At 42.4% G+C, this 26748-nt stretch overlaps 1 protein-coding gene and 1 long non-coding RNA gene across 9 annotated transcripts in view; one reads left to right on the top strand and one right to left on the bottom strand.

Annotated features, from left to right (window-relative positions):
- The window catches only part of PLEKHA7 (pleckstrin homology domain containing A7), a 167425-nt gene extending 164117 nt beyond the window's left edge, over positions 1–3308 (bottom strand). For all 6 annotated transcript variants that reach the window (XM_030038790.2, XM_030038788.2, XM_030038785.2 and 3 more), the window contains exons 1-3: positions 2744–3308; positions 2545–2621; positions 2290–2347 (exon numbers count right to left, since the gene is read on the bottom strand). In XM_030038790.2, coding sequence (XP_029894650.1) covers positions 2290–2347; positions 2545–2621; positions 2744–2826 — 218 coding nt within the window. In that variant the 5' untranslated portion in view covers positions 2827–3308. The remainder of the gene's footprint in view (positions 1–2289; positions 2348–2544; positions 2622–2743) is intronic.
- LOC115351717 lies at positions 3250–21271 on the top strand. 3 transcript variants are annotated; one of them, XR_005934117.1, is made up of 4 exons: positions 3250–3465; positions 4385–4479; positions 9392–9629; positions 20925–21271. It is a non-coding gene; the product is annotated as an uncharacterized LOC115351717 (long non-coding RNA). The 3 variants fall into 3 exon arrangements; XR_003926879.1 differs by lacking the exon at positions 20925–21271 and having other exon boundaries at positions 9392–11978; XR_005934116.1 differs by lacking the exon at positions 20925–21271 and having other exon boundaries at positions 3413–4479; positions 9392–11978.
- The last annotated feature ends 5477 nt before the right edge of the window (positions 21272–26748 follow it).

Raw genomic sequence — 26748 nt, 5'->3', positions numbered from 1 at the left:
TAGCCAAGGAGTGAGAATGTGCTCATGAAATTTCTGTAGATTACACCACACTGAAAACTATTGCCAGTAAAAAGAGGACCGGGTAGTAATACAGAAGAGCCCATGTTTTTTGTGAGCTGGGATGCCAGAAAATGGAATTTAGTAGTACAACATGTGAAGTCATGTTTAGGGACCAGTAACCTTTTCTATAAGCTGAGAACTCATCACATGGAAGCAACATAGGAGGAATGAACAGAGCAGTGAGGTATGGAAATCCTTGTCTAGGGATGCTGATATTTACATGAGCACAAGGGGAGCGCAATATGTTCATGGAAGAAAAACTAAAAACTGGCTCAGGAAGCCTCTGAGCTGAAAATAGAGAGGCTAGAGCAGTGCTGGGGGAAGTATCATCACTGAAGAGGATACTATATCAGGTGAATCTTTGGCATGAAGCAGTACAGCTGAACAGATTTATGTCAAAAAAATTGCTATTGCTCCTCACAAAACTCTGCTTGGCTAAAGATGGTTGAGTTTATCCAATTGCTCTGTAAAATACACACTCCATTGCGTATTTCATTTCCTGCAGCAATTCCAGTTCAAGCTAAAGGATGCTATCAGCACAAGTTACGACAATGCACAACAAACAACTATAAGTTAACAGATCAGAAATTAAAAGTTTTGTAATTGCCTGACAAACAAGACATGAGAATGGTCTTCCAAATACAGCAGCTGGGAAAAGGAATCTAAGCTGTTCTAAAATTGCACCAGTAAGCTTCTGGAAAGGACAGAAAAACAAATAGATGTATTCCTACAAAGAAGAAAGAAGTTTGTGTTGATGTATCTGTGTAAAGGATCTGTTTACGCTACATTTACAGACTGTACAGCTACCATATTTTAGAGTTCCACCAGTCACCTATGTAACCAGAAGAACTTTTATTCCTTTCTTTCAACGTACTGGCAACAGCGAAAGGGTGGCTGCTATAAGCAGTATTCAACTGCTCTCCAACACCTTGCTGCTATATTCTGTTCCTGAGTTGAGGGCTAAACTAACTGCCCAGTCCAGCACTGTAAGCAATTCTCTGGCTCAGCCAAACAGGGACTGATGGGCTTTTTCCTCCTTTGTAGGGAAAAAAGGACATTTTAGGATCATCTGGACATTTATTTAACATTCTACTGTGCGAAGTACTTATGATGCGTTCAGTCAATCCGTCATTCACCTGGCCCAGTATCATTCTAAAGTTTTATCTTTACCAAAAACCTGAAGTTTGTCAAAGGTTTTGAGGTACACTCTGCAGGCATTTCAGAACTAGAGATCTGTGACACAGTTGTCAGCAGTTACCGGGGACTGTACTTAATGACGTGGGTTAACCAGTCCAGTCCAGCATGGAAGCAACAAGGTAGTCCGAGTGTTTTCCAATCCTTTTCTGTTAGTTTCACTGAATTTGTCATGCATTTAGATTTCCACAGGAAAATGCAAAGACATCATAAGTGACACACAACTCTATATCCAGGATGTACCAGAGTTTTACTGATTTGATTAAACCCCTACTTGTACATCAGTGTTTAACACTTGTAAAAGCCTTATATATGTAATGTTTGAAAGAAGCTGTCTTAATTGTCCTATTTCTGCAACATGCTTGCATCTCATAGAATAAAAGGGCCTGAACAGGCAGCACATCTCAAGTTTTTAGCTGTTCTCTGAACAAGATATCCTACAGAAAAGATACAACAGCCACCACCAACCCAGGCAAGGCAAGTTCATCTGTTCAACCCTGTCTCTGGGAAGAAACACTGAAAGCCTTTCACTTGCAAGACTTCCCAGCGCTACATCCACAGCCACGAGTCATTTAAAATAAAAAAAAAACAAAAAAAAAACACACAAAAAACCCACCCAATCCACCTTCAACCATGACCGGTGCTTAGCGATGCAACGCTCCACCTGCCGCAAACCGCACTTTAAATACCAGGAAGGGGGGAGGAGGAAAAAAACCAACAAAAACTGAAGAGCCGCCTCCGGGGAAACCTGTTGCTAGCCACCGAGAGAGCGCGGCAGGCGGGGGGGGATCCCCGCATCCCGCCGCGCCCGCCTGCCAACTTTCCCCATCCGCCGCCGAAACCGCACACCTCGTTGTCACTTTCCCTCGCGTCGACCGTTAATTAAAGCGGCGGACGTGCCGGGTTGGTGAAGCAGGGGGAGGTGGAAGCGGCCCCTCACCCACCGCCTCAGGCGTCCCCGCGGGCGGGCCGGGGCCGCGGCCGCCACCGCCCCCCCCCCCCGGCAAGGGCGGCGCGGGGCAGGGGAGTACTCACTCGATGAAGTAGCTGGCGCCCTCCTCCGAGAAGCCCTCCTCCCATCCGCGGGGCAGGTCTGCAGGGGAGGGGGGCAGAGAGAGGGAAAGAAAGAAAGCAAGCGGGGAAGGAGGGGTGAGAAGTTCGCCCGCGCCCCCGAGGTGCCTCACTGGCCGCGGAGGGGTGGGGGCGGGGGCGCTGTGAGGAGGGGGAGCGCAGCGGCCGTTAACGCTGCGCCGCGCGCGGGCAGCCTCCCCGCCGCCCCCGGGCACCCACCTGAGCGGATCATGTGGCCGGAGTTGACGGGCTCCCCGGTGCGAGGATGCAGCCAAGTGGTGGTGCGGGTCAGGTCGCTGGGGGGGGGGGGGGAGAAGCGGAAAACATGCACCTGTTAGTGACTGCGTGCGGCCGCCCGGCCGGGCGGGGAGCGGGGCCACCCTCCGCCGCCGCCCCCCCTCCCCCGGCGCCCCCTTACTCGATGAAGAAGACTCGCCCGTCCTTGCAGACGCCGTAGGACCAGTGCTCAGGTAGAGTGTCCCGCCCCACCGCCGCCGCCATGTTCGCCGTGCGCGCAGCCAGCCAGCCGGCCGGGGAGGGGGTGCGGGCGGGCGGGGCGGCCGGCCCTCGGCGCCCAGCGCCCGGCTCTGCTCGGCAGCGCCACCGCGGCCGCCGGAGGCGCGGCGCCCTGGCGCGGGCGAGGGGCGACCCCTCCCGCCCCTCGGGAGGCCGGCGCCTGCCCCGGGCGAGCCGCGGAGAACCCGCGGGGGAAGGGGAGGGGGGCGGGCGGGAGCCTGAGGTGGCGCCGGCCGCCTTTGTCCGCCGCTGCCCCGCGCCCGCCCCCTCACCCCCAAGTCCCGCGTGGGCTGGTGGCCTCGTCCCCTCACGCCCCGGCGGAGCCGCCCGCCCTGGAGAGGCGCGGCGCGGCAGCCCCCCGGACCCCCCCCCCCCGAGGCGCAGGGCACCGAGGGGGACGGGGCCTCGGAAGCCGGCAGCGTACCGCGCGGGCAAGAGCGGCTCCGCGGCCTGGCGGGGAGGGTGCGCATCCTTAAAGGCGCTCCGTGAAGAGGCCGGATGAATCTGCTCCAGTCTCGGCGTCCTAGCTACCGTCCAGAACGTGTCAAAAGGGAGGATAAGTACAGGTGTGACGGCACTTGACTTCCACCGTGGCCCGGGATACCCTCTCACCGATGGTGGAAGGTGAGGAGAGAAAGGCCGTGGGGACTTTGAACCTCGGGTACGAGGGACGATCGCTGCAAGGTTAAAAGATAGCAGAGAGTCAATAACAGGCAGTTGGCAAAGTAGAGCTGTCGCCAGTATTGCAAGGGACCTGTGCCAATCTGTATATTCACCAATGACCTAGAAAAGGAGGGAGTGGTAACGTGAGGGAGCCTGCTGGGTGAATTTAAGTTACGCATTACTCCCTCCCAGCTCAGACCTGTGACACTTAAGTTCTCTGCCGGTGCTGGTGCACGGGGAAGCTACAGCTAAGGATAGAGTTAAGTGCTCCAGGCAAAGCTGCAGTTGCTTGAGAGTGTGGTTTGGGGACAGAGTGGGTGGGACAGGCGAAGGGGTGCTGTGGCTGGGCTGCCACACAGCAGGGCCCTTATGCTTCTTCCTCTGGTCCTCTGCGCCAGCCAGCACAGTGATGGTGGGTCCCAGGTGAGGAGTCCCAGCCTGTGCCTCCCAGCATCGGCTCAACAGGGATGATAAGTGCAGCAGAAGAGGGGGACTGCGAAAGCCAAGGTGGTGGTCAGGGTGGGGAAATCTGCACTTGCCTCTCTCCATGAGGGCAGCAGTGGTAGTAGAGCCAAGCACAGCTCTGTGGGGTTTCTGCTGTTCTGATACTGGAGAGAGCAAAGGATCAAAAAGCCAGGAAATGGTATGTTTGCTAGCTCAGCATAGAAGGATAGTGTTAAATAGGGGAAAGACAGGCTGCAAAGGCAGATGGGCTTGACTGGGAGCAGGTGAGTAAATGAAAACAGAGAACAACTGAGGGCATGGCTGTGGGGGAGAAGGAGAACCCATGCAATAGGGTGGGTGTAAGAGGGGCAAGTGCTGCAGTTCAGGGAAAATGATATATGTGTGCTTGCTTGTTCTTCCTCTAAATAACCAAAAGGCATCATCAGAAGAAAATAGGAGGCAAGAAAAGTAGCAGCAATGGGAAGAGAGAGGACTTTGCTCTGTTTCATAGGAGTTTCAGACAACATGCAGGTATGGTACATCAGGATAGCATTGTGTAGGCTCCCTTTTTGGCCACTGCTGGAGAAGATGACACGATACAAGACCAAGAATGGTCATTAGTGTGGGACACATTACAGGCTAAATGTTGGAAAGTGGTTTGATTTCAGTTGCACATGAGAAAGCATGGGCTTGAAATCAAGAGTTTGGTGGGGGTTTTGTGAACGTCTAGCAGAGTCTTATACCTGCAGAGTTATTGCTAACTTCAATTTCCCTGACATGACACCATCAAAAATTCTTCCCCAATATTGTCATCTTCCAACAACTCACAGAATTTTAGTTTATGCTCAGTTAAAAAGCAGGAGAGAGTGTCTTCTACCCTTTTATCCTAAGTCAGAATTTTGATTAAAACTTGTAAAACGAAAATTTCTGTGCTGCTTTTCTTTGAAACCCTAACAATTTTGAGTCATTCTGGTAATGGGATTAGGTGTAAGTTATCACAGAACCTACAATAAGGTCAGTTCTCATGCAATTACAAAGTCAGTCAAATAGAAGTTGCTTAGTGTCATTGCATGTTTAGATCTGTGTCTGCACAGAGATAGGACAAACTCTTGCTCTGGAGCGATTAATTTACCTTGGTGGTATGAAGCAAGTCTTTCATGCTGGTAGCAGCATGAACTCATTGAAGTTAGCTTGCACCTCCACCACGCTTTAGCTACTAGACTGCTGTGACAACATAGGCTTTTCCACTTACAGTGAGTAATAACTTAATTGAATAAACGTTATTGCTGTGGTTTTCAGGTCCTAAAAGCATCCGTACTGGGTCAAACTAAATGTCTGTTTAGCCTAGTATTCTGTCAGATCTCAACAAGAGCAGGTGCCTGGAAAGAGTGCAAGAGCCAATCATATGCAACTCGCCAGCTTCTTCCCCTAACTCTAGTATCTACATCTAGTGCTTGCCTTCAGAAGCTGTGAGCTCAGAAGGCTCTTGAGCAAGATGTTGTGTCCATATGTAACTCCTAATGGATCTCTTCCATTAACCTGTCTAGGCTAGAGCCCACATAACTTCTATCATCCAAAACAGCCAGTAGCAAAGCATGCCTAATGCTCATCTTAACTGAACTATGTATGAAGAATCACTTCCTTTTGTTTGTTTTGAACCCAGCTCCTATTTCATTGATTCTCCTCAGTTCTTGTAATGAAAGAGGCAGTGGTCATCTAGTGCAACCTCCTGCAGGGTCAGCATTGAATTTAGACCAGGCGGCTCAGGCCTTTGTCCAGGTAGGATCTGAAAACTTCCAAGGATGGAAATCCCACAGCCTCTTTTATCAACTCATTTCCATGCTCTTGTGGTGAAAATGCTTTCATTACATCAAGTTAGAAGCTCATTGTTTCAATTTATCACCCTTGTCACATGACCAAATCTTGAGTTGATGCATCATGGTGCCTGTGGCACCTGTTAATTACAGATAAATGCATTATTGAAAAAACATGTTTTATTACAGTAACTTGCAGAGCTCTATTCTAAAATTAAGATAAAGAGGAAAACTTACTCTAAATTCATTAAAGTTCACAAGCTGACTTGCATTGGGCTCATCAGGAGGTAGTTTGTGATTTAGAGCCCTGGAGGAAGAATGCCTCCAGGCATCATTCATTAATAAGATCACCAGGTTCTTCTGATTTACTGTTTTTTTTTCTGCATACAGCTGGTGCTCAAGCTCTGGTACCAGTCCTCCCTGGCTGATCTCAGCCACTTTTATTTTATATCACATATCATTCCTTGCTCTCTAGAGGCACTATCTGGAAGAAGATATTTGGGATTAAACTAGGAGTTTCAGGCCATAATACCAGGAACTCAGCTAAAGGAAGTAAAATATGGTATTCAACAAGATTAAGGGTCTAATAAAAGCTAAGAGATTCAAGCCTCCCTTTGTTGATAACTGCGTAATGCAAGGAGACATACTGAGGTCCCTGAATGCTGCAAGTTTGAACCCACATTTGGCAGCTTTATATGAATGCATTACTAGTGTTACTTGCTCTATCTGCGTCCCCTGGGAGCACTTTTTTGGATGACTTTATTAAGTTTCTTCTGCCTTGGGAGAACAGTGATACATTTTAAAGTATGCCAAAATCTGTATCTACACTTTGCTATTTCCAGAATAAAATCAAACAACTGAACATGAACATCCTTTCTACCTCATCCCTTTCCTTTCTTTCCAGCCCTTGCCCTTACAGCCCAGCTTTGCCCCGTCAGTGCCCACATCCAAATCTTCTCATTTCCTTTTTTTCCACTTTTATTACATGCACCACCACCCCCTGCCCCATTGAGGTCTGCATGTTGCCCTGCACTTTTTCAACCCTTCATGTGCTATAACTTTTCAACAAAACATGGAGTAGGAATCTGCAAATAATACTGGAGATACTATATAATAATCTCCAACCAAAAAAAATTTATAATTTCCATCAGTCACAATTAGATCCAGTGTCTAGGAGGTTACAGAATCACAGCTGGACTTCAGGCTGCTGTGTACTCTAATGATCTATTTCCTATTTTTTCTGAGAATTGAATATAATTGAATTTGATGGTCTTAAAGGTCAAAAGCTGCTGCTGTTTCAGGAAACTTAACTGAAGTGAGATATAATGCATAGAAAAGCCTGCTAGTTATGACTTTTTCATCATGGCCTGTACATTTTTTAAAGGACAAGCACAACCTATAAAAGATGCAAGGCCAGACAGAGGCAGAGTGTTTGAGAAGCAATGAATCTGAATTATTAAATTGTGGTTAAGAAAGCTCATAAGCCATAATGCAAAATGTGTAACGTCTTTTAGCATGATTTACCAGCTCTGCTCAGAACAGCTGAGAATTAAAATCACAAAAGGTTTCACGGTGAGACAGATTAATTTGCAAGACAATTTCGGAGCAGTCTGCCCAATTCTTTTTCTGATTACTCAGATATAGGTTGTGCAATGGAATTGTTCTTCAAGATTGTGCAGTGAGATTTCCCTCTAGCAGTGGCAAGTGCTTAAGAGACCAGAAATCAAAACACTGATTCTTAGAGGTAGAAGAATATGTTAATCAGACAATAGGGGAAATATGAAAGAGATCTTGGAGAAATCGGGCAAATCCCCATTCCAGGAAAATTTCTCATGCCATTTCTCCAAAACTGCAACACTTTTTCAGATGATGGAGGAACTTCACTAAGGAATAGATACGGTATTTGTTCAAATTAGGCAAAACAACTTTCACTGTTGAACTCTCAAACAGCATGGGAAAAAGCCATCTTGAGAACAGTATTAATGATTCCAAAAATAGCACAATAAGAATAATAGATTCCAGTGTCCCTGGGTAACTCAAAGAGACATGCCGAGGTCTCTAATCGCTGCAACTTTGAACACACAAAAATGGTAACTTCAGAGACTTAGGACACTTCCGGGTGTCCTATAATTCAAAAGGAATTATAAAGAAGAAAAGAGAATATATGTAATTGATTACCTAATGTCAGTTTCTCAGTGCAGAATAAAAATATTAGTGACATCAACAGGACTCTTCAATAACCTGAAAAACAAAAAATGGCCATGCACAGCTAGAGCCAGTGTCATGCTGTAGGTTAAAGGAACCCTGTAAAGAAATAGATCAAACATGCAGAGAGTTTTGGTTTTTTAAGTCTGAGGTCCAAAAATTGTTTACAACAGGAAGAGGACAAATTAAAAATATTCAAGTCCAAGAAAGACCAAATATTACCTTACTGGGTAGGGAAAGCAAACAAGATAACAAAAAGATCATTATTGTATTCTTTCAAAATGAAAATATAGTTGTTGGTTTTTAACACATACCAATCAATTTTATTCCATGTTCATCTATTTCAGGGCAAGTAGAAATCAGCTTGATTTATGCCAACATAAATTTAAAGATGGATACTACTTAGAAAATTTCCCAAATGTAATTAACAGTAAAACAGACTAAGTAGGAATGTCATGGTATTCCCTTCATCACCAATTTCTAAAGGCTGGTCCAGACAAAACTTCTGTCAGGGAGATTCTAAGTATACTTATTTTGTCTAAGATCAGGAGTTATGAACAGATGATCTCACAAGATCCCTTTTAGCCTAGGTTTCTATGAAAACAGAAGCTGATTCAAAATGTTAAGATTTTTAGAAATAGATGGACATCAAAAATTGTCATCAGCTGATATCTGCTAAAGAGCACCATTACTGAGTGGCTATCTAGCTCACAGAAAGAATACATGGCAACCATTTGAACTTAAAGATCTCTGTCATTTACAAGAAGAGGAAGGACAATCCCTGATGTAGTTAAGAAAGATAAGCAACTTGCACAATGGTACTACTGATGACATGACTAAATATAGAGCACATGCTCATTCCTGATCTGGAATGTTTTCAGTTGAACCACACAATCCACAGAAGTCAGGAGAGCTGGACACAAGGAAGGGTGGCAAGAGTCACAAGATACATACAAAAGTTAGGCAAACCATCTGCAAGATATTACCCATTTCCAGCCTAAGTACTTTCCAGGACAGGATTAATATATATTGCTTGCAATGCCAAATAAATCTTGAATGGAACAGGAAAAGTATTGTCACCAAGATTGTGTGTTTTCTTTTTATAAGCATTGACGTTAAATGAAATATCTTTTGAATTTTGTGCACAGTGCAATTCATGCTGTGGGGAAGTGATGGCAAATTTTAGACAAAGATTTTTAGAGCCTGTTTCCCTTGCACTAGATCGAGAGGTTCCCCTAAATTTCCATGGGACAGTGTCAGGCAGTAGAATTCTATGAGTACCAGAAGATAAATATAGCTCATAAAGTAAGAAAGATTAAATAATGGTAAATCTATTGTTGAGGGAATTCCAAATATGGAAAAAGGAATTATTCATTTTCCTGGCCACTGGAAAGAATATAAACAAGTTCAAATTGTATCCACAGTTCCTTTGAGGAAGATATGGAGCATGGCAGACATTGTACAAGAATAATTTTCAGCCTCACTGTATCACTATGCAGTATGATCTGACTGATGACTGCACACATGGATCAGCTGAGACTGTAACACTGCTGAGCAAGACAGATGGGAAAATGACATTGAGAAGGCAACACTCGTGCTGCATAACAAATTCAAACTTCTTCTTCCAAAACATGCTGAACTCTCCTAGGAGTAAGAAAAATGGTAATTATCTTTAGTTAAAAGGTTTTCTTTTCCAAAACACTGTCAGTATTTAAAAGTGTGTTCATGCTGAAAGTACCTTTTGTGGAATCCAGAAGATATCTTCAAAACAATTCTATTTTCCTTACAAATCTCCTTCATTTTTCAAGCCACCCTACTGATTTACCATTTAGATGCCAATATCTAAGTATGTCCAATTACCTCTGTCACCTGAATATCCTATTGCCCAAAAGATTTATATGTCAGGAATCAAGTTAAGCTTGTCCCCTCAAATGCGCAACAATGCATGCAAAATCAAAAATTAATGAATACATTTTCTAATGACTATGTCAATTTACAAATTTCTGTCACACAAGCTTTTATGATTACTATACTTAACACAGTCCTATCACTGCTTCTCTTCGTTTTCTCTCCTTTGCATTTCACAAAGTCCCAATAATTTACATACCTAACACCTAGAATCCTTGTACTAAGATATATTTGGTAATCAATAATTAAACTAAATAACAAATAGTCATAATTTTGTCGTTACATATGTCTTATCATTCTAAACAGAAGTGGCAATAGTTAAATGGCTGCACAGTGTTCAAGTTACTTGTAGAAGGGAGAAATACAAAAGAACAATTACAAGCCAAAGTCAGTTACAGAATAATTTCCAGAAATTTAACTAAGATTTTTATAATGAACAGTTGAGGATCTTTTTCTTACTTTTTTGGCAAAGGGCACTGTAGGCCTGAGCACTGAGAGACCCTTAGTTCTTTAAAATTCATGTATCTGTGACTAGTAACATTTGGTTTGTCTTAAAGCAGACACTTGAAGTCAGTTCCATGTTTATGAACACAAATAGGCTCACTGTCTTCCCATAGCCATGGGCACCTGAGTATGAAGAGGAGATCCTTTTGTAAGAAATGGGACAAATGGAAAGATGGACATCTCTGACCTTTAAGGCTAAAAGTGTTAAAATTTTAAAACAAACTGTTGGATTCCCTGAGGTTTCCTCAATGATTATGCACTTTACTCCTTTCCCCAACATGAGATGCCTCGCTTCCATATTCCCATCAAAGCTTTTTTCCCCAGCTTTGAGTCCACTATCCTGTGTAGTAGCCCATGACTGGAATTACCCTTTTCCAGCACCTCTGGCAACTGCCATTACCATATTTGCCTTTTTTTGCAACTACGTAGTGCACTCAGGACAAGCAGAATGTCACATATTCCCAGTAATCTTCACTAAGACATTTTTTCTAAAGAAATTAAAGACTCCTGAGAATTCACTGTCCAGACTTCTCCTGAAGTTTGCTCCTCGTTTGCTTTGCAAGACCCAAAACTTCACCCTGGAATCCCCTTAATAACAATCCCCACACAAAACTCCAGACAAGATTCCATTTTAGCATCTTCTGCCCTGTCTTTCCAGAGATATTTTCTCAGCAGACTTATAATTGACCGAGGTCTCGGCCCTCTTCCTAAATAAACTTTTGCCAGGCAGAGCACTCTCCTCCCACTGTGGTCTCCCATTTCCTCTTTCAAAGACTCTTTTGCAGGAGAGTCTAAGATTATGTTTATCTGCTTGTCCCCAGAAGGAGATAACTGAGGGTTAACCAGGCTCCTTGATTTTTCTGGTAACATGAATTGTACATACCTCATCGCAGGTTCTCCAATATCCTCCTTTCCTGTTTCTTTATGCTTTCTGTTACAATCCTAGCAAGTGTGCCTTCCTGCCAATCCTCCACATCTGTTTTTGCCTCTTCCTATGCTGGACTCCGATCCTTCTGTGCTTTTCCAGTCTCCTTCTACACGTCTGTATCCCCTCCACTCCTGGCTTCGATGGTTTGCAACAGCAGTCAGTCAGTCAGTTTCTAAATGTGATAAAGCAGCTGTATGTGAGCATGACACAGCCAGTAGCTATAGTAACAGGAAAGCATACTTTAAACAAAAACGAAACAAAAAAAAATCTGAGCGGTATCTCTCATCTTTTCCCCCATCCCCAAATATTGCAGGGTTCCATAAATATCTTCCTGCAAATCCTCACCTGATTGTATGTCCCCCTAGCCCAAGACAGGGTGAGATAGAAATAAAACTTTCTTTTGCCTGGCTTAAGGAGGAAAATAAATAAGTAATCACACACAACAAAACTAGAAAGAAAATATGATCTCTTTCCTGGAAAAAGAAAAAAATAAATCTGTAAGTTGCAAATCCGGGATAGGCAAAATTGTCACTATCCCAGTTCTGCCTTAATTTCTGATACAGGTTCAGCCATAGGACCCTTGCGGGCTGTGAAATTAATTTCCACTGTTCCCTTTTTATTGTCTTGTTCTCTTGGTCATCTTTCCTTCCTGCAGTAAACCATCAGCATGACCAATGCCTCTCAGTTTGCAAGTCAGTTCAATCTCAGATGTAACGGGGCTGAATAATTACGCTTATTCCTCAAAAAGATAGATGGGATGCAGATGTGTGGCTATTACTTTTGGGTTACAGACTGGTCTTCAGGGCAGCACCGCCCAAAGGCTTCACCCAGGACGGAGGCTGGCATCATTGCCTGGCTGCACCGTCCTCCACCTGCAATCCCCAAATCCCAGGGGTGCAGATGGATTCACAGGGCCATGGCACCCAGCATGGGAGCCGGCCATGGGGATGAGAATTACAGCTGAGCCTCCCTGGCTCGCTGGGTGCACGCACAACAACGTCCTGTAATGGAGCTCGCCACCTCAGGCTGCTCTGCTGGGACTGCCAGGGTGCAGATGCCTCGGGAGTCCCAGGAGCAGCTTCAGAGGTTAGCAAGGGTTTGAGAGAGGACATTTCCCCCAGTGCAGTCCTGTGCTGTCTAAAGTCGTCTGTTCAGATCCCGAAGCAGTAAGGCCACACTCTGATGCTTGCGACCCAGCTCACTTGCATAAACCTGGTGAGCAATTTCTAATAATTCAAAATAGCATAGGTAACTTTTAAAACACAGATACAAAAAGAAGAGCATTCCGCAAGTTCTTGAGAAGAGCTCTTGAATCTGAGTGGACTGAGTCAAGGTATTAAAGAAAAGATGCTTTTTTTAACCGTTATATATTCTTCATTCCTCTAGAGCCTGTGTAGGTGGACTTCCGCAGAATAGACCAAAATAGACTCAGTGCCTCAGCTTACTTTACCACTAAAAAGGTCGGCAGGGTGCAAAACATTATTCAGTAATTTAATGCACTTACACGTGTGTCACACCTTTTCATTCCTGCTTTTTGAAATATGCATGTTGAAATAGATAAACAGTACAGACTCAATTCATACAAAAAAGATGTCTAGTGAAATTCATCATTTTATATAAATTAAAAGAAAAGAAATCTTCATTTACTGCAGTATTACCTTTCAAAAATTTCTTCTTTCTTATCTGAGACTTCCTTTCTTGAGGGAGAACTATTCCATCTATCTTTTAAATATCTACAAATTTGTTACTATTCACAATAAAACCCACCTGAAACAGATTTCCTTTTAATCAGTGAAGTAAGTAACCGTGCAATTAAGGAGAGAGAATTATGTATTTCAGCAAGTTATATCCTGATATTTATCAAACTGGAATATTGATATACCTGATTCAGTTTTATACACTGACATCTCTCCATTGTTATTGATTAATGGTTAAAACTCTCTAAGGTTGTTATAAAACACTGTTATAAATAACTTTTATTATTTAGATACCTAATGGATGTGATGTCTACAAATGATGAATTATATCCCACTTCTTAATTACAGTCCTCTGAAATCTAATTTAAATAGTAGCTAAGCAGTTTAAATACAAAAAAAGAAAAAAAGCAAGACAATTTGCAAAATGGTAGATTTATGTTTTTTTCTCAGCACTGTATAGTTTTTCCACAGACTGTTTTGTAAAGTATCATCTTTCTCAATACCTTATTAGATCACTGTAAACTGGCTTTATATATTGATTCATTCAGTTTCAATGTCAATCATAACGTGAAAATTTAATAAAAAACAACTCTAATTGTTCTTCAGAGGCTTAGCAATAATTACTCCCACATTATCTCAGTCAAGGAGATGTCTTTCACATGTTCTGATTTTCACGCATAACAATTGTACATTTCTTTTGGGCACTGCATACTTCTCAAATCAGTATTTCATTCACTGAGATGTTGATGGCTGCCTTAACAACATATCACATAGGGGTTACACTTGATAAAATTGGAACTGTATTCTGTCAACAATAATTATGTGGGTGTTTTGCTCATTTCCTGCTATAGCTGTCCCATGGCAACAGTGTAGAAGCAGTACGCGTTTTTAAATACGTAAATGACTCCTTAGATGACACATTTCTGGCTCAGGTTTGGCAAAGGCACGGTGAAAACAAAGACTTTTTTGAGAAACCATCACAACTACTTCCATTATATGCAAATCTGTAGGGAATGTGCTAATTCCCGAGTGGAGGGTGCAGCTTTGCTGTAGTAGTAGCAGTGGTGGCCTGAGGCATTTCCAGAGATTGATAATAAACTAGCATTTTCACTTCAGGCCATTCTCTCCACTTTCTGGTGAATTTCCCAAGAAATGCCTCAACTGAAGGTCATTATTCCAATTAACCCTGCTTTTGGGGTTGTTACTGCTAAAGCAAATCAGATAAAATCACGTTAAAAATTCCACATTTTATCAGCATTACATCCTTCTGGAGTGCTGAAAAAACAGCTGATGGTATTGATGATACTGTCATATAAATTCTGGAGAAGAATTAGTTTGGTGCATGGCGTTGCAATTTTCAGTTGTGGCTGTTTTGAGAATATTTACTTTTCTAAGATTATTTTGTTGCTTGTGAATCAAGATGAAGATAAACAGGCATTGTACATACAGTTCGTAAAGCAGTTACAAGATGAGTTAGGATATTGCAGGCTTTTACCCTTGGCTCTGTGAACATCTAAGTTCTGATGTAATAAGACCCAATGACAGGATTAAGTGCACCTACAACTCCAGCCCTTCAAATATTAGCTTCGCTGAGAAAATCAGCAAAAATGATACCAATATGGCTATTTTTTTTTTTTCTTAATATGAGCACCCTGACTAAACTTGTTTCATTTAAGCTGATGCTAATGTAATGAGAAACATCTGGACATTAGCAAAGTGGATCAGATTCAGGCTGGATTTTTAGAAGAAACCATTTAATAACCCACCATATGTCCCTGGAAGCATCCTTTCTTTTGGTTTTAATATTCTAGAGGGATTTTCAGAACAAAATGTAGCACTAGCCAAGTGTAAGATACATAGATATATGCAAGATATATGTATTTAAGATATGTCTATCATAGAATTCAGTGCACAACCGTTTTGCAGTAGGGGAAAGAAATACAACTCAGACTAAGGCAACATATAATGACAAGCTGTATATTGACAAAGCCCAATGTGCCTGGAATGTTGAGAGTGAATCTTACGCTAGCCACATATCCATTGTCTTTTGTATTGTCACATGGATGTAAAGGAAACTGTGAGTGTTTGCTATCAGCATCTGATTAACCACTGAATTCTAACCATAGTTTTGGAACAAAGAACAATTTTATTTGATGCCAACCATTGTCTGTAGCAGTGAAACAGCACAGTTTCCATTAGAGGAGGATGAATTTTAATTCTGATAAGATGTGGGGATGAAATGTTAACTTAAGCCAAATGAATATTCATATAGGAAAGTGAAAATAGGTGTCAAGGACTTGCTGCACTTACATCTTTGGTTACATGAAAACTGTACACTATTCGACAAAACAACATGGTTTCTAATGATTACTTTCCCCATATAATTTATTCATCTATTCCAGAGCAGTGTTTCGGGGCTTAATGAGTATTCGTAAAGCTCTGGCTGAAATGCACTCTCTAAATGCAAAACATTATACCATTTACAATGAATGAAGTAGTGTAGATTACCGGTTCAAAAAAAAGCCACTAAAGCTCATCAACATGTGCATTTGAAGGGTGTATTACTTCACCAGCTAGGAAAGCTCCCTGTTAACGTCCTATCCAGTTGAAAGGCTAAGTGTGCTTCCTTCCCACTGAATCCACTCTGAAGTGCAGAGAGAAAGGAAAAGTCATGTAAATTTGTCTCTTCTCATTTTCAGCCCATTTTACCCTTATTTTCCCCATATGGGGCAATTCTGTATCATATCTCAAAGAACTTCTCAGAGAATAAACAAACAAGATTAAGTAGCAATAGCACTCCCTTTGGAAACAGCTTTTCTTCATTTCTAAAAAATGATAGCTGTCTTACTGACCTAGTCCAAATCTCTTCTCTATATCCTATGAGTACAAGCACTTTTGTCACTGTCACTAACATCAAGAAGGGAGTGCTGGAACACCAGGAGAGTTGAGCCCTCTCAGCCCATCTCTACCATCTTGGCACCCTATTGAAGTCAACTGTTGTTCCTTGCATGGCCATGGTTCTCCTTAGAAGATCAGCTTTCTGAAATACAGATTTCTGAAAGTGTATGACGTACAACTGACTTCTATCAGCAGAAGTGGCAAACAAGATGATCTCATGTTTCCATGTGCTATCTGCTTGATGATGTGATTCTCTTACCCATTGTTGCAATACCATTGCATCTGTTAAAGATGCTGTATGTCCTTTTAACTAGTTAAATGTCTATTTGAAAAAATGAGATTTCCAAAATGGTAGTTTTCTCAAACTCTTAAATTTTTTTCATTCTTTGTACCTTATGATAGTTGTATTATCACTAATGATAAAAACTGATATAACACTAGTGATGGTGAAGAATAGTTCCACTAATTCTAGAGGAAGTCCGAGACATTTTAAGATGAGGTTTTAGTATGGAGAGAAACATCAGGCACAACAAACATTGGGGAATTAAGCAGTCCTTCTTCCCATATTAACTAACTGTTGCCCAAACACTTTATTTCTACATCTTGCTGTGCACAATAAATGAGAAGTCAGGAAGGGCAAAACCTTGGCTTTTAACTTCTCACACCTTTCTGCCCATTAATTCATCTCTTCCACACCTGTAAATGGTGGCTGTCTCTACAGTGGCTCTTACTTTCCTCAGACGTGGATTCTACTGCATCTTGGGACACAAGAGAGGGTACAGTTTATATTATATGCATCAGTGCCAATGTACCAACAAAGAATAAAGCTGTCAATGGTTCATGGCAGCCTCATGGACAGAGAAGGATACAAATTAATGTTACATTCTTTTTATTAAATAGCCAACTTTGAAGTTAAATGTCATTTTTCCTCATTAGCCAGGCATAGTAACTGGTTTGGCTAAAATATAATCTAATAACTAGGGGTCAGTGTGGAGACTGCATTCTGTTGGGAAGGAAAAATAAAAAATAGCAGTAAAATTGCCCAGGAGAAACATGACTGGAATTCAAGTTTATACCAATTTCCTTAGCAGAACTGTATATGCAGATAATATTTATAGAAACTAGCATCTATCAGAAAGAGGCATTAAGTTAATTAAAATGTGTTGTAGCCTAAGATTACATTTTATTAATTCCTGTTTGCAAGAAGGTCATGTCTAATGATTTCCTCTTGGAGTTACTGGTTTTTGCAATTGGACCATTAAAGATTTTGATTCTTGTTCTTCTTGTGAAGTTATTCAGATTCTCGCAAACACAAGTGCCAATTCCCCGATCTTTCAGTGTTCTTTTTAAGTTTTTGCCCCAATGGGATTCTCTTTTTTTCAAGGGAAAACAGGTGCACATACAACATCAGGAATTGTAATTAATTTTGCATCAGTCCAGAATAGAAGCCATACATCCAGATAACCAGTATATTCCAGCATTCCAAATATCCAGGATAAATTACTGTAACAGCCCAATACTGTTCTCAATTGCATCATTGCTGCTTTACCACCTTGTGAATACTTAATGTTGAATCACCCTGTACGTGCATATTAAAGTATGTATTGCATTTTACAGAAAATCACGTATTCCAACTATTCTAGACGAATGAGATGTGAATTGAAAAATAACCACCACCATTACTTTAATTCCTTGGGGGGTGGGAATGTCCTGACCAGTGTCGAGAAAGTGTATTAAAATCTCACCTTTTAAAATATTTTGGAAGCATGCAGAAACACTGTGGAGAGCATCAGAGTGGTTAGATGGATAGGCAGAGACACAGAGACAGGCGACCAATTTATCTGTTTAAATAAAAGGCAATGGTTTGTCAGGAATCTGTTCGGAATACGTCTATGTCTGATACCACCAGTAGCAGTAGCACATAACACACAGCACATTCCACCCTTCTAAGTGATATTAATTAATCACATTACTGACCTGAGTTCACAGAGGGATCGAACCAAAGGGAGTTAGCCAATTAAACACGAGTAGTCAGTGCTGGGGCGGGGGGAAGCCCAGGTTTGCCTGAAGTTCTTTTCATCCTGACTTGAACAAGTCGATGTGTAGTTTATCTCATCTGCTGTATAGACAGCATGATTAGTCTTTCTAAATTTACTGTTAGAACAACCAAAGTTACATCAAGTCCTGGAGACACTGAAGCGCATGTTTAACTTTACATAGATTCAGCCTTGGAAGCCAATGGGGGTGTTCACCCAGGTAACACAAGGTATGCATACAGATTCCTATCGCATCAGGGTCTCACAGTCCCAATTGTCTCCCGACATACACAAGGACTCTATGACTTACTTTCATTCTCCTACAAGAAAATCGGTGCTTTGCATTTTCCAAAACATTTGGCCATGGCTGGCTGAGGTACCAGGTGCACGGGGGAGGAATTTTGGAACTTCACGGCTATTTTGCACACCTTAAAGACTACTCAAATTCCCCTGTGTATTTTGGGCACCCCTAGCACCTCTGGGGATTGAAAGCATCTTGTGGTACCAGCATGTGCTGTGGTTCTGTGTCCAGGGTTGATTCTTGTGGGTGCTTTTAAAGATGCAGCCTCCTCAAATTCAGACACAAGCTTAGCTGTCCCTAGCAATCAATGCAATATATGTTGGCACAACAAGTGCAAATATTTGTAATCATGTCTCACGAGGGGTGCCTCATGACCTGAGAGCAAAGAGCAGGTACATAGTGAAAAGCAAGGAAAGTGCTTTCAGACAGGTAAGGGGGAACAGGATGAGAAACGCAGCTCCTCCCTAACACAAGGGGGATTCAGGCAGATTTTCAACATTCTTTGAATTTTGCTAGTTTTACATGTCCCGAATTTGTTCTACAATTTGAAAATCCTCTTGTTTTGACATTTGCCTAAGCAGGAATGTCATTGCTAGCAGCTGCTTTTGAGCTCCTGCAGGAAAGTCTCTCAGTGAAAGCAGCTGTCATCTAAAGAGGCAGCAAATCAATGTAAGAAAACTTGTTGATGAGCTTCCTGCTTTCCCATTCCCTGAAGCAATGAGCTCTGAAAGGCTTCTTCAAGGAACAAGAAAAATCAGATGCATACCAAAGGTCACAGTCAATGTTTTCTAGAAAATTTTAAGCTTAAGCATCTACTAAGGCTTTGTTCACATAAAGAAATACCATGTAACTAAATTCATTTAGCAACTCACTTGAAGTGCTATCCCCCTCCTGTGGGGGGGCATGCCAGATGATTTAAGACAGTCTAAAAAACCAGATGTATTTTTTTTACCAAGAGCAAAGGCACACGACTGAGGAGGATCAGGTTATGACAGCGATGCGACCTACGGCTGAGGCAAGCTAAGGGCACAGTTACAGCTTGTTACCAGTTCCATTTGGTCAATGTGCCCATTCCAACAGCATAGCAATGGGGAAAGGATTTGGGGGCTAAACAACATCCCTACTTTACCTGCAAGTGAAAAAAAATTGCTGTTCTTTCCCCGGGCACCTTGTGTGGCTTTTCTCAGTCCTTGCAGGCAACTTGAGACACTCAAACATTTCTCTCTCCTTTCACCGGCCAGTGACCTAAATTCTGTCCTTCCTTCCCACAACTGACCTGAAGTAAATCCTGACTTCAGACTTGACCCATACCTTGAAGCAGCTTCCAGAAACAATGCACTTGCAAAATGGTACAATTGCTACCTGCAGATAAGGCTCAGTCTATTCTACAAAGCTTTGATGATACAGTATGTCAGCTAAGAATGAAAAAAAAATCCACACCTTATCTTATATGGCTACATTGGGAAAATTACAGGATATTTTGTTGGCTTACTTTATGGCTTTCAGGAAAGTGGGGAAATAACCCCAGCAGAAAAACTTCCCTCTGTTACATGCTGCATCTTCAGTATGGCCCTCTGCTATCCTGGCTGCACCAGCGCAGACAAACTAATACATGTGAGATATGCAGGTTTTAGAACAGCATTCCAGTGGGAGTAATTGTAACCGGTTTTAAGACAGAACTTGGCAGGTTTAGGGAAGAGACTGAATGCTGCTGTACCTGTGATAGCAGTAGGCTGGATGCAACGATCCAAGAAGCCCTATATTTCAAAGTAAAAAAGAAAACGAAAGCACTGAAGTCCTGCAAAAAAAAAAAAAAAAAAAAAAAAAAAGAGCTGAGCCTCAGAAAGTACAACAGCAGAAAGAAGCTGGTTACACATTAGCCAACACAGGTGCTCGTACGTGGCTTGCGTGGCTAGACTGCAGAAGCTCACAGAGAGAAGCACATGATCCAGCAGGGCTGGGGCAGTCACTGCCACATAATGTCTCCTTTGCCACAGAGAATAGGAAAATATTACAAAGCAAGTAAGAAAAAATGAAAAAGATTACAAAAAGCAGCCCTTCTCCATCCCCACGCCATTTCCCAGACACATAGCAGTCCTGGAAAAAGAGGGAGAAGGGAGATAATATTTTCAGGGATGGCAATGCATCCACAATTCCCAGCAGCAGGGAGACTGAGCAGGCTATTACTTGCAGCACTATAGTGACTAGAGACCTTAATTGCAATCAAGGTGCTACTGACAACGTGCCATGAAAACGTGTGCTGAGAGGCTATTCCTATTTGGAAGAGTATATGCCTTTAAAAAGACACGATAGACAAAAAGCCAGAGACTTATCCAAAATTCATCCAAAGGGTGAGTTACCATTCAGAGGCAAGTGCAGCCTCCCGAGTATGTGTAAGGCCAGTGCCCTGTCTAGTAGCTAACTCGTTTGTCTCACTTCCCATCCTTCTTATCCCATTCTTCAAACCAAAACCCATTCAGTAGAAGTCCACTTCAGCCAGGTTTTGGTGGGTGTCAGGACCCAGGGGTAGATACAGAACAATGCAGAACTTCTGAACCAAGGAGCAATATGGGGATTGTTCTGCAGAGGGTATAACGTCAACCCAACCTTTGTAGGAAGCGGGATCTGACAGATTCCCGGGAAAGAGCTGCACAATATTTGCTGAACTCTAACTGTATTCCACAGGCCTGGAGGTGGAAGAGGGAAGAGAATAACAGATTCATTCTGAGAAGCAACAATTTCCTCCATCCTAAAAACCTGCTTGGAGATTTGGGAAATTCGGCAAAGTGGGGAGAAGTTTCCCACTGAGAAGCAAGTGGTCTTTCTGCTGTTTCCACTGAAAAGGGAACCCGCCTCCTTGTTGGCCTTCTGCAACTTGCTGTATCGTTTCTGCTGAACAATATTTCAAATTTCAAGTTGAAAAGAATTAGATGCAACTTTTATAGCTGCATTAAGGCCACCTACAATTGCTAGTATCTCTGAAGTGGGATAACACTATTCCTATTTAGCTATAAAAGAATGGTTACACTGTGGATTATTTGTGAAGTTCGTTTGTGCTTTACTAAAATTGCTTTGCAAAACACTTTGATTTACATTTGGTGGCATTTGTCATCTAACAGTTTCATTGACATAAATATTTGGTATACCCCTGCTAAAAAAAGCCACAACAGAAAATTAACATGCAAGGCAAACAGCAAAGGACCAATTCAAATCCCCTTGGAATTTCCTTAGGAATCAAAAGCCACTTGGAGTAAACATTTGCCAGCTCAACAATTTGAAATGTCCTATACACATCTCTCTAATAGCCTCTGTAATAATTGACAGAGCACAATACATAGAAAAGATGCCAGCACATCACAAATATGAGGCTGTTGGGAGGATTAAGCATAATCCTGCCTCACCAATGAATAAAGAAAATAAGAAATGGAACTGCGTTGTGTTGAATAGCACTAAGTCAAAGATACACTTATGACAAGCTTTTGGGGTTTTTTTTCTCAACAGAGCTTCACTGAGAAGGTCATGCATGAATTCTGAAAAAAATGGCATTATTACTGAGGAATGCCAGGCAAAGCAGGAAATAATCTTTAATTAATTTGTGAGGAACTTTCATTTGGCAGACACAGTCTGCCAAATAAAGACAGAACAGTAGCTTTCTTATTAAGCTGATAAAATCGACCAAAAGTGAAGAAATCCCATAGTTAAAAAGCATTAGAACAGTGGATTTTTACTAGGAGACGTAATAGAAATCCACAGGGAATCCTGGCAACACTCATCGGATTTTTTGTCCTGAAATCAAAGGTATTTCTGACAGAAATGTAAAGAAAGAATCTTAACATTTTCTGCTCTTCTAGACTTTGACTCAGTATTTGATCTCAGACACTGTAAAACGCAAGTAGATTCAAACTTATTCATTAATTCTAACAATTCAAAGTACCATACTTTGTTTTTTCTTATTGGTATTATTGTCTTTGTAATTCCGTTTCCAATTGCTACCTCCATCTCCCACCAGCTTGTACTGGTATTAAGAGATATTTTTGTCATTTGTAAAAAGCTGGAGGAACTTGAGATAATAGGCACTTCATAAATGTAATGTGTTATTTTAGTGAAACTGGGACAAACCGCTAGTTTCAAACATAATTGGCTACAATGGAAAAACTGGAGCAACTGTAGAAAACTGGGACATGGTACGTGTGAGGTGCTAATATTTATCCTAATGTGGCAGGTTTGTCTCTGGTCTTAGGAGCTCACCCCTATATTTAGGGGTGCGAGCAAAAGAGCGTTAAAATTTCATCTTTAGTTGAAAATGTTTCCTGGGAACAGGAAGCAATTCAGCAAATCAATGTGTGTGTTTTTCACATCCACAAGCCAAAATTTAAATCTAGCTAAGCCTAAAGGGAAACAAGTTGGGCAATTTCAGCGTAATCCCTTCAGAAATGTATTCTCTTCACATGAACACTGCTCAGCACAGTAGCAGCTCTGTGCAGGAGAAGCCTCATACTGAAACATAAGAACTGCTACAGTTTAGGTTAAGAAGGAGAGTCTTTCTTGGCAGCCTTTATAATAATATCCTATATAAATTCATAAATAATCATAGCTTATTGACATCCTGTAAAGGAAATGTGGAAAACTTGCCTAGGAGCTGCCTGCATTAATCTTCATTCTATCCTGTACTGGCATTTTTCCCAGTTTCCTATGCCCGAAGTTCACAATTTCTGTTTTGAAAGGAACACACTGACCCTTATAGAGTAGAGCGCAGAAAGCCTGATTTGCACCTAGCTTTAATTTTTACATCCTCTTTCCCTATAACAAGTAGGTTTTGAAGTACGACTTCTAACGAGCCAACGGAAAATGGTCTTTATGTGAAGAAACTTGGCGTGCAAATCAGATGACTAAAGAATGCGGATTTATTGCACCACCGGGCCTTACGGAGAGAGAATAATATAAAGGAGCGGTGTGCAATGAAGCTAAAGCTTATGGTCCAGCTTCATTAATATGTATCAACACTGGCCAACGGCTTTTTATCATGGGCTTTAAGCAGCAACCCAGGAGCTAGTGTCCTAGTTAAAGTCACAAGACTGTTTTCAGGCACACTCTGCAAACTCCTTGCCATGACCAACAGGAATTTTGCCTTCATGAAGCGGATTTGATACGGACAGGAGACTCCTAGTGCCTCCTCTGACTGAGAAAGGGAGAGGTGAGATCAGAGCCGGGCAACTGATAGCTGCTGTGCAGACATGCTCATTAAAAAGTTCCTGGAAAAATAAAATATGGCATGCTGTGAGACAAGGAGGTTCGAGGCTTTCTGTACAACAGAACCGCTTCACTCATCCAGGAAACTGTCAGAGCAAAACACTTCTAGTGTATATGCAGATCTACTGGCAAAACAGAGCTCATGTTGTCATCAGAAAAACACCCTCCTCTCAGCGAAACAAGATCTCTAGATAACAGCTCAAGTTGCCAGTGTACCAGTTTCACACGTGGACCTCTACTGTACCATCAAAGTTCATCCCTCGTCACAACACAACATGAGCACACCATCAAAGCTCATTATATAGGTCTAGACTCGTCTGCATCGACAAGAAGTCAAGGAGTCCTGGCACCTGGGTTTGGGAGGAGACTGCTCTGGGGTGGCTGTCCTCATGCTGCCCAGCATAAAGTCCCCAGCTCTCCCTCTGCTGAAGTCTTCCAACTGTGCACCGCTGAGTCTTCTACCGGCACGTGCACCCCTCGCAAAGCTTAGTGCATCACATTTAAAAAGACACTAGTGGGGTCGGAGTGTCGCTGGCTCCTCCAGTAAATGCTGTGGAAGGCAGGCAGGCAGACTGCATCTCGTTGAAAGCCCTGGCAAAGGGAACAGGGCTTGCCGAGGTGTCCTGTTCAGAAGATGTCACTGTCGTGTTCTCTAACTGAAGAGACGCTGTCACCGCATCAGAGGAAGAGGTAATATGAGGTCTGCGTTTGGTGTATGTATGTAAAACCAGAGGGACAACCAATGGTGTGTCTGAGTAAGCCTACCAGTGACTATCCCAAAATGTCTCTCCAAGATCTTACTTTCTACTTTATGGTGACGGTGTGAATTTATTTTAGGTTATCAGGCACCTTCTGAGATGAATATATAGTTTCCATACTAATCAGCTCCAAGGTTAGCAAAGGAGACTGCCTGCTGTTCTTGCTTATCCGAGCCAAGGTATTGAAATTAAGTCAGTTTACCTGCTGGCCTACAAGAGATGCATTCAGTGTATCCTCTAACAATCCATGATACTAGCCCCTGCGAAAGTCTTGAACAGCAGGAGAAGAGACTAGTACTTCCTACAGCTTTTCCAAGCAAAGTTCCCCTGTTGCAAGGCTCTTACCCTATAGCTCCTGTCATATACAGCATTTGGATTATATACTGTGCTAATGGAGACGCAACACCAGCAGATATTCTAGGTCAGGTTTTGTACACTTTCAGCACAGCTACTGTGGTTTTAGTCTGGTAAATTTGAAAGAAGAGTTTATCCCTCACTGATAGCGTGAGGATGTGAGGACAACGCGAGATGACCACGTAAATTAGATACAATGCACCTTTTATGCACTGGAGATCAAGAATATCTTTGTTTCTAACATTTTGAAGTTTTCCCTCTGATGCGTGAACATAATTCCCACTGATATCTGTGATGCGATCCATGCCCCAATTCCCATTATCCTGGCACACCGCTCTCAGTGACAGGGGACACAGAGGACAAAGACAACAATAAAAGAGACGTTATTAAGGCAGGTAAAGCTTCCCACAAGATCGAGTCTTAAAATATGTACGTTAGGTGAATGGAAACAGAAACCATTTGCCTGAGGTTGCCTTTATTACTCAACTAAAAAGACATCTAGGAAAAAAAAAGATATTTCCACTGCCTTGGCAAGACACACAGCCTGTATTCTCTCCCTGAACACGCTCATTCACAGCTTTCCCTCATTTTTATACAAACACTATGGTCTGGTCTAGCCAAAGTTTCACCCCCTGCGGCTGATGTAATTTGCAGTTTGGCTTTATAGGTTGTGCATAGAAAGTAAAGATACCACGGCTACGCTGCTCCTTGCTCCTAACATCGGTCCTGCTCCTTCTCCCAGCCCGCCTGGGCTTGCTGCGCGAAGGACGAGCCGCTAGAAGGGGTTCAGCGCCCTGTGGTGCAGCACTTTGCGTCAAGGGCGTTTGCCAGCGAAGCCCAGGGCCTGCTTCGTGCCCCCAGGGCTGTGGTGAAATAACTGGTCGCAGCCCGCGCACATCGCTGTACTTCGGGCAGTGCTTCGAGATGGGATATACATCGCAGTATTACCAACCCTGCGTATTCAAACTTGGGTCAGTCCCCAAAACCAACAAGAATGGTTTAGAAATCTTTTGATTAAAAAACCCCCCATAATCGGGGATCCTTTGTTTTCTGGGCTTTCTGTTTCCCAAGGCCCAGGTTCACACTCCTGAGACCCTCACCACCCTGATGAGAACTGGAAGCATTTCATTTTCAGAGAAAGACTGGCAGTCTGGCCTAAACACGTGACTCGAGGCCGCTAAGAAAAAAAGGGGGGGAGCGGGGGAGGAGAGCATGAAATACATAATAAAGCATGAAAACTAGCAATATCCAATCCAGGATTATATTGCACAAAGCTAACAGCCAAAACTATTCTGTTTCTAAGAACGATTTTAACGCAGCCGAAAGTGAAGTTTAATAAAACCCCTCCGGTTTAGGTTTTACTTGCAGGCACAAATGACGAGTTCTGGCAGGGTGAAAGGCCAGGCAGAGACCTTTACTTTATCTGTCACTTGTCATTTTTCAGAACATCTTTGTTTGTTACTGCAGCACTGAAATTTTGCAGCAGTGAAATTTCAATGTATGGGAACGAGGACCAAGGGCAAAGAGAAGCACGTACAGAAGGAAGCTCATGAAAGAGCTGCCAAACACACGCCAAGTAGCTTCAGAGTTTACTTCACTCTGCTCTCATCCCAACCATGCAGTAAATACAAAAAACAGAGGAAGGATATCTTATGATTGAGCACTGGCCTGGGGACATCTGAGTTCAGTTCCCAAATATTTCATAAACTTTCAGACTCAGTTGTCATCTTACATATATACAAAGGAAAATAATGTTTCCTTTCTTGCACTCGTGTCCTTTTTCTTCATATCGTGAATCTGTCTCTTAATTTATATGAACTACTTAGCAAAAGAAAGCTCTGATCGCAGCAGGGGCCTGTAGCTGCTGTAAGAGCAAATAATAACTGGCAAGAAAACTGAACCAAAGCCCACCTCAAACCTTTGCAAAAGTTCGGATCTGGATCTGCCTTTAGGAGCAGGAACGTTTCTGCTGTAAACAGACTTCTACCTCTGAGCCAGTTGTGAGCAGACATCCCACGGTTCTAATTCTAGCAACCTCTAGCTTTTTGAGTAAAATGCTTAAAGAACTCTCAAAATACAGTAAGGAATAAATCACGCTGCCTGAAATTCTACCTTCCCTCCCCTCGAATCCTATGCCTTTTATTCTG

The sequence above is a fragment of the Aquila chrysaetos genome, chromosome 16, assembly GCF_900496995.4.
Source record: "Aquila chrysaetos chrysaetos chromosome 16, bAquChr1.4, whole genome shotgun sequence".
NCBI lineage: Eukaryota > Metazoa > Chordata > Aves > Accipitriformes > Accipitridae > Aquila > Aquila chrysaetos.
This window is presented reverse-complemented; position numbering and strand designations above follow the sequence as displayed.